Source organism: Ctenocephalides felis, unplaced genomic scaffold, assembly GCF_003426905.1.
Source record: "Ctenocephalides felis isolate EL2017-DRISC unplaced genomic scaffold, ASM342690v1 CF-g0.4_SCAFFOLD_01492, whole genome shotgun sequence".
NCBI classification, from domain to species: domain Eukaryota; kingdom Metazoa; phylum Arthropoda; class Insecta; order Siphonaptera; family Pulicidae; genus Ctenocephalides; species Ctenocephalides felis.
The window spans coordinates 9,160,857-9,175,743 of NW_020537646.1; the positions used below are offsets into that span (position 1 = coordinate 9,160,857).

The 14,887-nt window shown below is 32.6% G+C and overlaps 2 protein-coding genes across 2 annotated transcripts; both read left to right on the forward strand.

The window, feature by feature from the left end:
• The first annotated feature begins 4,168 nt into the window (after positions 1-4,168).
• LOC113370777 lies at positions 4,169-9,913 on the forward strand. Its single transcript, XM_026611466.1, has 11 exons — positions 4,169-4,376; positions 4,445-4,615; positions 4,688-5,041; positions 5,116-6,253; positions 6,739-6,830; positions 7,178-7,382; positions 7,553-7,704; positions 8,096-8,215; positions 8,291-8,531; positions 8,614-9,385; positions 9,488-9,913. Exons 1-11 carry the CDS (start codon positions 4,169-4,171, stop codon positions 9,911-9,913), a joined length of 3,879 nt encoding a protein of 1,292 aa, XP_026467251.1.
• An 840-nt stretch (positions 9,914-10,753) lies between these two features.
• Positions 10,754-13,994, forward strand: LOC113370778 (glucose dehydrogenase [FAD, quinone]-like). Its single transcript, XM_026611467.1, has 4 exons — positions 10,754-10,991; positions 11,946-12,134; positions 12,222-12,355; positions 12,420-13,994. Exons 2-4 carry the CDS (start codon positions 11,987-11,989, stop codon positions 13,992-13,994), a joined length of 1,857 nt encoding a protein of 618 aa, XP_026467252.1. The 5' UTR covers positions 10,754-10,991; positions 11,946-11,986.
• Positions 13,995-14,887: the final 893 nt, after the last annotated feature.

Here is a 14,887-nt window from a genome sequence, read left to right on the forward strand (position 1 = left end):
ATAGATAAATGATTGGTAAATAGTGAGGGCAATCTGAAAAATATAATAAAGGTCATATATGAGTAAGAAATATTACATTTTTCACAGTAAATAACAAAGACATTTTTGCAAAAATCCATTACCTCACTATTAACTTTTATAGTTTTGCGCTAAGTTTGTTTTTAGATGATTTTAGAAGTTTACAAGTAACAAGTGACACATAACAAATACGTATGTTTGTTATGACGATTTTAAATATTTGTTATGACGACTAATATAAATGAACATCCTTAAATATAAAAGGCCGGCAAAGAATAGTTCAATTATAACAATTCATGATTAAAAGAATGCAGTTCGAATCAAAGGTTCCAGATTCGATGCCCATCCCGAACAGATTTGGGCTTGATGTCAAACAACAGTGACATCGGTTTTTATTTGAAAATATAGATAGCAGTATATTTCCAAGCAGAAATAGTCTTTTACCAAGCAATTCATGTGTATTACAAAAATTTTAATAAAAAATCAGCAATAGGAGATGGAACAATCGATTGGATGTCATATAAAGCCTCTTGGTTTGAAGTCAGCATCAGTGGTTAAGTTCTGATTGCTAATAAAAATAAGTATAAATATGTAAACAAAACTTTATTAAGTAGAGTAATTGATGTAGGTAAATGAATCACTGAATTAGCCCTGATAAGGTAGAAACATCCGTCAGCCATTTATGAAATTCTCCATCGCACGTTTCAGCTCGGCTGTCACTGACCGCGTCTTTGTGCTTGCGCTGGTTTGTCTTTTATTTCTTACACGTAATTTTTCTAGGTCAGATAGATGGATAGAACCATGCACAACGCCAATATATTTAATATATATAATAATGATTCACGATGTTGTGCTGATGTGAGAATTAGAAAATTCTGATTCTATTTCGTTCTTCAGTTAAACATTCTGAATAAAGAAAATAAAAGTAAGTTGAGCGAAAGTATGTAGATAACTTTTCTACTCATACTTGCCACATATACTCGTACATGTTTGTAAACCTTAGATTGATGTTGAGGCTACAACAGGAGCTTAAAAAATATCTTTGGAAATGCAAACCAAATTGGTAATATATAAAATACCAAATTAATAATAAAAATGAAATAAATATACTACTAATTTGTAAGCTTCAGCTTAGTTAATCTTAAGTCTACTAGTCTTACTAGTCGTTTCAAAACCAGGTAAATCGTGAAAATAAATATATTATTAATTATTAAGCTCACACTTGCCACATATACATGTTTGTAAACCTTAGATTGATGTCGAGGCTACAACAGGAGCTTCAAAAATATCTTTGGAAATGCAAACCAAATTGGTAATATATAAAATACCAAATTAATAATAAAAATGAAATAAATATACTACTAATTTGTAAGCTTCAGCTTAGTTAATCTTAAGTCTACTAGTCTTACTAGTCGTTTCAAAACCAGGTAAATCGTGAAAATAAATATATTATTAATTATTAAGCTCACACTTGCCACATATACATGTTTGTAAACCTTAGATTGATGTCGAGGCTACAACAGGAGCTTCAAAAATATCTTTGGAAATGCAAACCAAATTGGTAATATATAAAATACCAAATTAATAATAAAAATGAAATAAATATACTACTAATTTGTAAGCTTCAGCTTAGTTAATCTTAAGTCTACTAGTCTTACTAGTCGTTTCAAAACCAGGTAAATCGTGAAAATAAATATATTATTAATTATTAAGCTCTATATATATAATAATTTGTTCTATTATATAATAAGTTATTAAGCTCTATATATAATAATTTGTTCTAGTTAGGATATTGTTAATACTTTACCAGTCGCTTCCAATGAAAAATATTTCATTGAAATAAAATGATAGGATACAATCTGCAAAAATCGTGTTGATATAAATAAATATAATATACAAATGTTAATTTTCTGTAGCTCTATTTAAAGAAAATGTTAGTTTTCGCTTAACAATACTGATAATTTCTATTTTCCGTAAACTAGCCGGTGACAAACAAACCCATGCAAAGTTAAATTTGTGATAACATTGGTAATTAATATATGAAACAGAACCCGGGAACCAATGAACCGAAGATGAACCAATAACAAGTTGTAAATTACCGAATGGGCTGATTGTAAGTTGAAATTAGCAACGACCGTTTAACTCCCATACTATGATGACGACTTTGTTCTTTGATCGTTTAACGGTAAATGATGAGTTATTCAGAAGGAGTAACGAAAACGAAGAAAATTGAAGAGCGTAGAGATGGTAGATGGTTAAGTCGCCTGAGTAAATGAAACTCGATGGAAACCAGTCAGGTCATCGAATCAGACGGACTGAATTCCGCTCGACAGTATTCGAATGTTGCGCAGGTTATGTGGAACTAATTTCAAATCCATAAACATAAAAATTAAAAATATATTATTTATTAACAGTCAACAGTGACAATTATTATCAATGTGATAGTTATCGGTTTATGCGATATTAATTATTTTATAAATAATTGTTTTGTGTTCGAAATGTGAGGATAACGTGATAGTTAAACAATTTCAGTGAGGTAGGATTTTATATAATTTATTTTCATTTTTAAAATAACTATAATTTAATACTTTAAAATTTAGCAGCTTATATTTTATAATAATCTTTAAAACAATAAACTTATAAATTAAAATTAAACATTGCACCTTAAACATAGCGATTAAACCAGTTGAAATGTTATTTTTCAACTATTCATTTTATACCGACACAGCCTCAAAATATTCTACAAATCTTGAAAATTAAGTTTATGTTTTTTTCTCATTTCAAAACTTGCAATATCAATAGCCAATTATCAAGGATTCATATGCATGACGAGTATATTCGTCAATACACAGAATTCTGCTTCTTCTCCATGACGATTATACAGTTAACTGGTTAAAAAGCATGATTACACACATTATAATAGTATCGGCAGCTTATATTTACGATCTGCGAAATAGATAATAAATGACATTAAAATAATTTATATGACGCCGCTGGAGATTGCAATTTAAGTACAGTTATTCGTTGTATTTAAACGTATCATTTCTTTCACAGTGTTATTGATTGACATTATAGGAACCAGTAAAACCGTTATAAACATAAAAAAATCATAATATATGTTATTATAGATTTTGTTTAGTTGAACTATGATTTACAGTTATGAATGTTCATGAATATAATGAAACTTGAATTATTTGTCTCGGATATGTGTAATTTTTGAAAATTGCACTAATGACACTCAAATGTTAAGAAACTTTATCCTATAAAAATAACAAACGTTTTTAAGATGAATTTTGAAACCTTATCTGCAATAAAATCGCAATCGGGTGTTCGCGCTATAAATTTCGTTGACAGCAGAAATTTCTTAATTTTTATCACCCTGAGTAAATATTAATATTTATAAGAGTCCGTTACGGTGGCCTCATTGTGCGACAGAAATGTCAATCGAATCACGATCGTGACACCAAAATCAGGTGAAATGTGTACCTATTGAGCCTAACAATAATGCTAAGAGTCGGCCGAGTCGATCGTCCGGCGTACGTGCAGCGCGCACAGATTGGTCGTGCTCCACGCTTCCACGGCACCTATTATGTCGTGAAAGCAATCACCTTAATGAACCGAAGAAAGTTAAATGCTTTCACTAAATCGTTTTTAACAATATTTGTTTATCTTATATATTCTGTGCATACTCCTTACTCACAAATAAATATTCATATGCCGGCAAATAGTAAAAATCTAAGCGTAACGACATGAATGACAAAAATTGCACAGTAGTTTAACAAAAAAAAGAAAAAGTATTATTTTAAAAAATCAGGTTTAAATTATGATATAATTATTGCATTAGTTTCATATATAAGTCAAAATCGATTAAAATTTATTGGACAATAATTTCGATATACACAGAATTGTTTTCAGAGATTTCAAAATCAAAAACGATTATTTTTAACTTCATCAACATTAAAGATTACGTGTTGTTATAGAAAAGATTACATTTACCGCGTTAATTATACATATTGTAAGAAAATACATTTATTGAGGGCAATTAATAATATATTGTATAATTCCAGATGCAGGATAATACTATTAAGCAGACTTAGTCAATATTGAATATGTGAGAAATCTCGTTTGTTTATCAAGAAGACGAATCGAGATGAGCGCCATCGTAGGAGCCGCGAGTGCCATCGGCGCCGCAACGGTCAGCGCGGCAACGAGCGTCGGCTGGTTCATGCCCATGCTGGTTGCCGCGATCGCATACTTCCAGTACGAAATGATGGACCCGGAATCGAGGCCGATAGATGTACCTAGCGATGAATTATTAAGCGCGTATGATTTTATTGTGGTCGGGGCAGGATCTGCAGGTATTATTCACGAATTCACGTATATATTAATAATAGATTAAATGAAAATAACAATTATCTGTCGACAGGAGCCGTTGTTGCCAACCGATTGTCAGAAGTTGAAAACTGGAATGTTCTATTACTAGAAGCCGGTGGTGATGAGACTGAAATATCGGATGTGCCACTATTGGCTGCCTATCTGCAATTGAGCAAACTTGATTGGAAATATAAATCTGAACCGCAAGGAACCGCATGTTTAGGTGAAACATTCTACACTCCGAAAATAATTTTTCATATAACTGCAAATGATGTAATTTTTATTATTACCGCAGCAATGAATGGAGGAAGATGCAATTGGCCGCGCGGCAAAGTCATCGGTGGCTCTTCAGTTCTGAACTACATGCTTTACGTACGCGGGAACAGGAATGACTATGATAATTGGGAACAACAGGGTAATCCTGGATGGGGATACGATAACGTGCTGAATTACTTCAAAAAGTCAGAGGACAATAAAAATCCTTACCTCACAAAGACTCCTTATCATTCTGAAGACGGATATTTGACAATTAGTGAAGCACCCTACCATACGCCATTGGCCGCGACTTTTGTGCAGGGTGGAGTAGAAATGGGCTATGTTAATAGAGATATTAACGGAGAAAAACAAACTGGATTCATGATAGCACAGGGTAAGTATTTTATAAAAAAAAATTATTTCACAAAATCAGTGTCTATAACAGTTTCAAAAACTTGAAATTTTCAGGAACGATTCGTCGTGGTAGCCGTTGCAGCACGGGAAAAGCGTTTTTGCGACCCGCTCGTCTTCGTAAAAATCTCCACGTATCAATGCATTCACACGTCACAAAAATAATGATAAATCCTACAACTAAGGAAGCTTATGGCGTCGAATTTGTTCGTGACCGCAAATTACACAGAATAAGAGCCACTCGCGAAGTGATTGTTTCGGGCGGATCCGTCAACTCTCCACAAATTTTAATGCTATCTGGAATAGGACCACAGGCTGAACTAACTAAACATGGCATACCGGTCATTCAAGATTTACAGGTTGGCGAAAATCTTCAGGATCATATAGGATTAGGCGGTCTCACGTTTATGGTTAATAAACCTGTATCTATAGTAGAAAATAGATTTCATTCCATATCTACCGCCATGCAGTACGCAGTATTTGGAGAAGGTCCTCTCACCATTTTAGGAGGAGTGGAAGGGCTTGCATTCGTCAACACAAAATACGCAAACACGTCAATGGATAATCCAGATATAGAATTCCATTTCATATCTGGATCCACTAATTCGGATGGAGGTGGTCAATTAAAAAAAGCGCATGGCTTGACGGACGCGTTTTATGAAAAAGCATTTGCTCCAATCAATAATATGGATACTTGGAGTGTGATACCAGTATTGCTGCGTCCAAAAAGTCGTGGATCAATCAAATTGCGTAGCGCAAATCCTTACGATTATCCCTATATATATCCTAATTATTTCTCCGACGAACAGGATATCAAAACACTCGTAGAAGGTGTGAAGATAGGTATGGCGTTGTCGAGGACTAAAGCTTTCCAAAGATTTGGTTCCGAATTGTCTCACTATGTATTTCCGGGATGCGCACACATACAAAAATATACCGACAAATTCTGGGAGTGCATGATAAGGTATTATTCAGTGACAATTTATCACCCTGTAGGCACGTGTAAAATGGGCCCTTATTGGGACCAAAATGCCGTTGTCGACCCCAAATTAAGAGTGTATGGAGTAAAAAGGCTTAGAGTTATTGACGCTAGTATTATGCCCAATTTAGTGAGTGCGAATACTAATGCGCCAGCCATAATGATTGGTGAAAAAGGCTCCGACATGATCAAGGAATTCTGGCTCAAACACCCAACGTTCCTTCGATATCACACAGAATAATTGGAATTCAACACGAAAAAGACTTTTTAAATGTTACTAGAGTGTCATACGATAAAAAAAATACTGAAAGAACCATGCTAATATGGCCATTGAAATATTCAATGAATCAAGTGATAAAATAATACAGTGGTATTTTTAAGAACTTTTGTTTCAAAGTTTTATAATACTCGTATGAGAACTATTAAATTGAATTTATATTATCAAAATATATGTCTGTAAGATTTATACATATAGAGTTAAGTAAATTATTTTTTATATTAATCATTTAGTTTTTTTTAGTAATTTTATATGAGTTATCAATATATAAACTAGAACATTTTTTAATTAAAAAGATGGCTATTGACCCGTCGATGAATATTAAGCATATATATATACCTTGCAAAAAATAACTAACACAAACAATACTGTTACAAACTTTGATAGTAATTTGAATAAATTTTATCATATTACATTGAATTAGATTCTTCGTGGATCAGAATAAAAACGATAAATCGCCGATGCAGCACAACAGACCTAGAACAAAGCCGGTGAAAAAGTGCAAAGAACTTGTTAGTGACGAAAGATTTTGCAAACGAATCGCCACTAAATGTGCATTATATAAGTATACATTTAAAATGTGTATTTATTTTTAATAATGTGTGAACGTTAAAAAAAGTGATTTTTCATTGGATGATTTTGACAAAATATATTTAATAATTATAAAAGTCTGATAGATTTTCTAGAGATTGTTTTAATATCATAACACTTAATAAAATTTTGGTAAGTTTATATTTTTTATATATCAACTAGTATTAGATCATTTATTTTTGAAATATAGTATTGCAATAATCAAATTAATCATTTTAGAAATTTTATTTCTTCGGGACTTTTAATAAATTCATTAAAAATGGCCGTAGAAGGATTATTCTCTAGTATGCGCATTTTATTATCAATGGCGCCAAGTTTTGCTTTCATGCTGTTATTGCACAATTCTATAAATCAGCAAAGACCAGATATAGTAGACCCTGAACATAGGGTCAAAGACTGTGAGATACCAAATCTCAGGGAAAAATATGATTTCATAATAGTTGGAGGCGGATCAGCGGGGGCGGTCCTCGCAAACAGGCAAGTACGAAATAAGTAACTAAATCATTTTTGACTTTGGAAGTTATTGCAAATATGCCAGTATGATATTTGGTACTATACTGTTATACTATAAAATATTGGTAATAACAGAATAACAGAATTTATTCAATTTGTAACCATACAAATCTAAATATATCATTGTGGGTCAGATTATCGGAGAATCCGCATTGGAATGTGCTTTTGGTCGAAGCTGGTGGCGACGAAGGCTACATGTCGGACATCCCATGCATGTTCGCGGCATTGCAGCAGACGCATATCGATTGGAACTTCAAAACAGAACCATCGGACAAATATTGTTTAGGCAAGTTTGCTCGGCATGAACAATAATAAAATCAACTCACATTCCAAGTGAATATCACGCTCGATTACAGTAATATAAAGATGCGATACCATGCCATAACTCGATTTGGTATAATACAATATTAAAAAACTCCAACCTTCACAAAAAATAATGATATGAATGTAAAAATATATGGTATATTCATATTGGCATGACAAATTAATACAATTATAATTCTGCATGTTTGCCTGATAAAGTCAGTTCGCCTGGGTTACGTTGACACTCTCTACACATCTAAATAGTATACAAAGATCTGCACGAAGTTTATAAAAAAAATTATATGTATCAGATGTAATGTACTCATTGATAGATATAAATAAATAATAATGATATATAAATATAAATAATTTAGGTATGAAGAACCAACAATGCAATTGGCCTCGCGGTAAAGTGCTCGGTGGTTGCAGCACGATAAATGCAATGCTGTACATAAGGGGCAATCGAAGAGATTACGATAGATGGGCAAGCTATGGTAAAATAATTGTAATAGTTTATTGTGGGAATAATTTTGAAATAATTACATGCATAAATTAATTACTTGGTTCAGGAAATCCTGGATGGGATTACGCAAGCATTTTGCCATATTTCAAAAAATCTGAAGATATGCGAATTCCTGAGTTTCAAAATGAATATCATGGTGTGGGGGGCGAATTAACAGTCGAACATTTTCAATATTGCACTCCGATGATGGAGGCTTTTCTACAAGCAGGCAGAGAAATGGGATACCCCGTAAGAGATGTCAATGGAGAGTATCAGACGGGTTTTACACAAAGCCATGCAACTTTAAGGTGAATAGAACATATTGAACACTTTTATAAATAGAAAAATAAATAAATGAATATCAATAATGTATGTTTAAATTAATTTTAGAGATGGTCTTCGATGTAGTACAGCAAAAGGTTTTCTGCGTCCGGCAAGCCATAGGCCAAATCTTCATGTTTGCTTAAATGCTCATGTCGAATCCGTTCAAATCGATCCTTATACAAAACAAGCCACAGGAATCACGTTCCGTAAGCATTTTATACAGCACTCGGTAAAAGCATCCAAGGAGGTAATCGTATCCGCTGGTAGCTTGCAATCGCCGCAGTTGCTGATGCTGTCAGGAATAGGTCAGCAGGCACAGCTCCAGAAATTTGGCATTCCCGTCATTCATCATTCGCCGGGTGTTGGTGAAAATATGCAAGATCATGTTGCCATGGGCGGAGGGACTTACCTCATAGAGTCGCCACCCGATTTAGAATACGCATTTATTGTTCCAAAAATGGTTAATGAAGAATCGGTTTACAATTTTGTTAGAGATAAGAGCGGACCACTGTACTCTTTGCCAGAAGCGGAAGTAATGGCATTCATAAACACCATCTATGCAAATTATACAGATGACTATCCAGATATACAAATGTTTCTTAGTTCCGTTAGCGATAGTACTGACGGAGGAATGTTTGGTAAAAGAGACAATGCCCTCACCAATGATTATTACGCAGCGGTATATGAAAATATTCTATACAGGGAATCTTACTCGATAGTGCCATTATTGCTAAGGCCGAAAAGCAGAGGCAGCGTAAAATTGAAAAGTAAAGATCCAAAAGATCTACCTCTAATCTATCCAAACTACTTTGACCACCCTGATGACATAAATACCTTGGTAAGTCACATAAAATAAATGTTTTATATTTCGGTTCTTAAGATGATGGAATGAAAAGTATAATTAAATAATTTAAATCATCTGAAAAAATATTATTTTCAGATTGAAGGTGCAAAGTTCGCTTATGACATTTCCCAAACACCTATAATGAGAAAATTAAAAGCAACATTCAATCACAATCCCATACCGGGTTGTGCTCACTATCCGTTCGTGTCGGATGATTATTGGCGATGTCAAGCCAGACATTACACAATGACAATCTTTCACCCTGTTGGCACTTGCAAAATGGGCCCCCATGAAGATCCCATGGCTGTGGTCAATCCGCGGCTGCAAGTTTACGGAGTGAAAGGCCTAAGAGTGGTGGACGCCAGCATAATGCCGACGATTGTGAGCGGCAACACGAACGCTCCAACGATAATGATAGCCGAAAAGGCAGCGGACATGATAAAAGAGGATTGGGGCTACTATCAGTATCCGGCGCCCCAACAAAATATTGTATACCCGTACCCATTAAATGGGGTATATTGAGAACATGATGAATTATCAATAGAATCATATATTAACGAATGTAATTAACATTACTGATTAAACTAATTATAAATTTTCGAATAAAAAAGTATATTTTAATAGTGTTTTTACTACCTTCAAAATATCGAATAAATAACATATAAATATAGTAGAAGTAGCTTATAATTACTACCAAAGTTGCTTTTCATATAAAGTTTATTGTAAAAAAACAACCCATTATTAGTTAATCTGGGCATTATGGCCCATTATTAGTTAATCTGGGCTGCGTAATTATTATCACGATTTGTTGATAGCAATATTGAAAATTATATTTCAAGCATAGCGAACAATGAGGGACTGCTTTTACATTGCATAAGAATATTAATATAAATACTATAAAAATGCTAATAATAAAGATCCTGGTAACGCCAGGGTGCGAAACAAAAAAAATGTTTAATTAATATTATATATTTCTTTAATGATATTTTGTTTAAAATGCTCTTAACTGAGATAGAATGCAGTTGTTTGAGTGCAAAAACAATATACATTTTTGTAGAGTGCCCATTTGTTTTTTATTTTCTTGAATTTTTATAATAACTCAGACAACATTTTGATAAATACCTTGATGAGAATAAGACTATAATAAATTGTTTTCGTCCGTAGCATATAAGACAAAGGGGTCTAGGTAAGTAAAAAAAAACATACATATATGGAACATATATATATATATATATATATATATATATATATATATATATATATATATATATATATATTTATAAATAGATCCCCACTCTGAAGTGCTCGGTAAGAAACATAATGAGATAACAACGCAGCGTTATAGTTTACCAAGCGAACTGTGGTGGCAGATCAAAATGCAAACACTCTGAATAAATATTGTAATTATAAACATACAGTGTCAATAGGTTGTTCAGGTACAACACAAATAGAATTCGAGGTAGAATATCAATTGCACACATTGTATCGTGGCGCATCGTTCAAACCGGAATATTTGTTATAGAATTGTTTGAATTGATGTAGTGCAAGGAGGTTCATTGTTAACGATCGTTCCACAAAAACGGAAACAGTGCAATAGAAGGTAATTAGAAACAATTTTAATGATAATAATGATGTATTATATATATATATATATATATATATAAATAAACATTTATATATATATATATATATATAAATAAACATTTATATATATATATAAATAAACATTTATATATATATATATATATAAACATATAATAATATAACAAGTTTTTTTAAACATCCATCCAATTATTAAAACATGTTCTGCTGCTTTATTAATTGTATGGATTCCAAAACATATATATGCATGACTGTATTTTATATTATGATACCTACCTTTATTTTTTTATAATAATGTTATATGGTGAATATTAAATACAAAATTATAGAATAAAATGGTGTGATTAAACATATCATATTGTTTTATAATGGTGTAGAAATTTAATTAATTATAATCTAAACTATTAACTGATAAACGATTACTTCAACAAGTCATGGTTAATGCGTGTTTTCACCAGATGCGATACTTGACATAGATATATCGTTGGAAATATATGAAAATTGTTTTTTTCTTCAAAGTAAATTCAGCTTAATAATGCTTCATGTAGAATGTAGATAATAATATTAATACTATGCATAATTAATGCAAATGATATGTATATCATTTTCTACATATTTGTAAATATGAATTTTCATTATAAGCTATTGATTAATACTATTTACATTTATTTAAAAACATTTAATTTTCATTTTTTGTGCGATTAGAAAAAGTTTAAAAAAGTGATCAAGTATTAAAAAGCTTTTTAATGTTTTAGTTTATAATGAACATTATTTTATTTGAGTTATTTATGTATTTAGTTATGTATTTATTTATTATTATAAGAAATTAGGCTAAAACTATCAATATAATAGAAAAAGCAAAAGGTTGTATGTCCAATTCTCAAATATTCTCACCCTTGAATTTTTTTTTATATTTCTTCAAATAAATGTTTAACGTTTGACGATTGTTTAGATTTCAAACCAAGCTAGAATACATTGAAAATAAGGGCCGAAATGGATATGTTGGCCGAGCAATGCCCAGGGCACAGCACCGGAACGGCCGCGCATTTATTTATGACTTTATTACAAGCGCTTGTTGCATCGCAATGCGGCATTTCGAATCCAGAAATGTGGCCTGAAGATTACGGACCAAAGCTATCAGGTTCATTGACAAAATAGATGCTGAATTAATACCATACTTAATCGTCGAGCTAATGCAATCATGTGGTTTGTTCTTGATCATTTCTAGATGACGCGGAATACGATTTCATAGTAGTTGGGGCGGGTTCAGCAGGCTCAAAAGTCGCCGGACGGCTGAGCGATAACCCCGATTGGAAAATATTACTCGTCGAAGCCGGAGGCAATCCGCCAGTTAACTCAGAAGTAATATACACACACATTATATCTGATTAAAACATAACCCTTGTTACTTATATCAAAATTTCAGATTCCGGGACTTCTATTCTCAATTCAGAATACGAAAGATGACTGGCAATATTACACAGAACCAAGTCAAGACTACTGCATAAGCTTCAAGAATGGAAGATGTTTTTGGCCACGAGGAAAGATGCTAGGAGGATCGTCTGGAATGAATGCAATGCTTTATATTAGAGGAAACAGAAAGGATTACGATACATGGGAAGAACAAAACAATCCAGGCTGGGGATATGATGACGTAATAAAGTATTTCAAGATGTCGGAGGATTTTAGGGCCTCCCAAATAACAGGGGCAGACCATGAAAAATATCATGGAAAAGGTGGCGGACTGAAAATCGATATCTTTGATAATAAGGAACCCTTTAAAAAGCATTTAATATCAGCAGCGGAGGAGCTTGGCTATTCTTATTTAGATGATATAAACGGAGATGTACCAATAGGATTTTCTTCAGCTCAAGGTACATTAGATCGTGGTACAAGATGCAGTTCTGCTAAAGCTTTCTTAAAGCGCAAAGATAATTTGCATATAGTCAAACATGCACAGGCAACAAAAATTCTTTTCGACAAAGAACGAGCTACAGGCGTAGAACTTATTATTAATGGAACGATTCGTAGCGTCAAATCTAGAAAGGAAATCGTCATAAGTGCAGGAGCTATAAATTCTCCTCAAATCTTACTATTGAGCGGTATAGGTCCAAAAGAGCATTTGCAACGAATGAATATAAAATTAAAATTAGATTTACCAGTAGGAGAAAATTTGCAAGATCATTTTATAGTTCCTTTATGGTTATCGGTAAATAAAGAAAAATCTATAGAAATTCCACAAGAAATGATTATTGACGCCTTGTATATGTACTTTATGCATCGCAAGGGTCCACTGGCAGGCACAGGCTTGACCGATCTAGTCGGTTTTATAAATACTGAAGATCAGAATGCAAAGTATCCAAATATACAACTACATTTCATGTTTTGCAGGAAAAAAGATCCTTTGCTGCTTCCTGACCTGATCAATAAAATAGGCTATCAAGATGATGTAGCAGAATTATTATTAGAAGAAAACAAAAAAAATGATATCGTCTTAATAATACCAACGTTACTAAATCCGAAATCTGTAGGTAAAATTCAACTCAAAAATAATAATTCTACAGAACCTCCAGCAATATATCCAAATTATCTGAGTCATCCCGATGACATGAAAACTATTATAGATGGAATTAAGTTTGTACAGAAGTTTGTTACGACGGAGGCACTGCTTGAACAGAATTCTGAATTGATAGATTTAAAGTTATCGAACTGCATAAAAACGGTTAAATTTAGCGACGAATATTGGCAGTGCGTAGCTCGTAATACAGGGACGACCCTGTATCACCCGGCTGGAACGGTCAAAATGGGTCCGAAAGACGACCCTAGCGCTGTTGTGGACAGTCAGCTGAGGGTGCACGGAATCAAGGGACTCCGGGTTGCTGACACGAGCATCATGCCAAACATAGTCAGCGGAAACACTAACGCCCCGGCGATAATGATCGGCGAAAAGGCGGCGGATATGATAACGAACAGCTGGACGATACAGCATTCAGAACTATGATACTTCATTTTATACATCATATAAATGAAATATTAAGCTTTATATAATTTAACTTGTAAATAATTTTTGAATAAAAAATAAGGTAAATTTGTCAAAATTAATCATGGCCTACCTTTAACCATAATTAACTGACAACATCCACGTAAAACCATCCTAATCAGTGTCCCTTTCTGTCGGATCTTTTCATTATAAAACAAGAATACATAAAAAATGAAAAATAGTATTTTGAAACAATTTTATAATTGCTGTTACTGCAAGACAAGTACATACATATATTGCAACGCTACACGAGTTATTGGTCTTATAATATGAAGTCATATGATATTAAATTGATTGCAAGTGTTTGGAAATTTGTAATACTTGCACAGGCATGAAAGAGCAAAATAAACATGTAATACGTGAAAATATTATATATATATATATATATATATATGTGTGTGTGCGTGTGTGCGTATAATTATGATGTAACGTATAAAAGTTGAAAGATTAAATAGCTATGACAAACAAGATTGATAAAATAAAATTTGCCATAGTTTCACCAAGAAATGTCTTGGACATCTTTAAAACAATAAAAAATATAATGCAGCGTAAATAAATTTTATATTTCCTTTAGGATCTAATATACGTTATTTCAATTGTCGTTTGATTCGCACGACGATAAGTTGACATATATTTCCAAACAGTAATTACCACAATTTAAAATATACTAATTAGTTACTAATGTTGGTTTACAAATGATGAAACCAAATGAGGCAATGACTAACTATAATCACTAATAATTGTTGTGAAGATTATAGCGATGAATTGCATATAATACACACTTTCATTCTCATGCAATTTTACGGACAGTAACTTAACAGTTAACATTATATATATATATATATATATATATA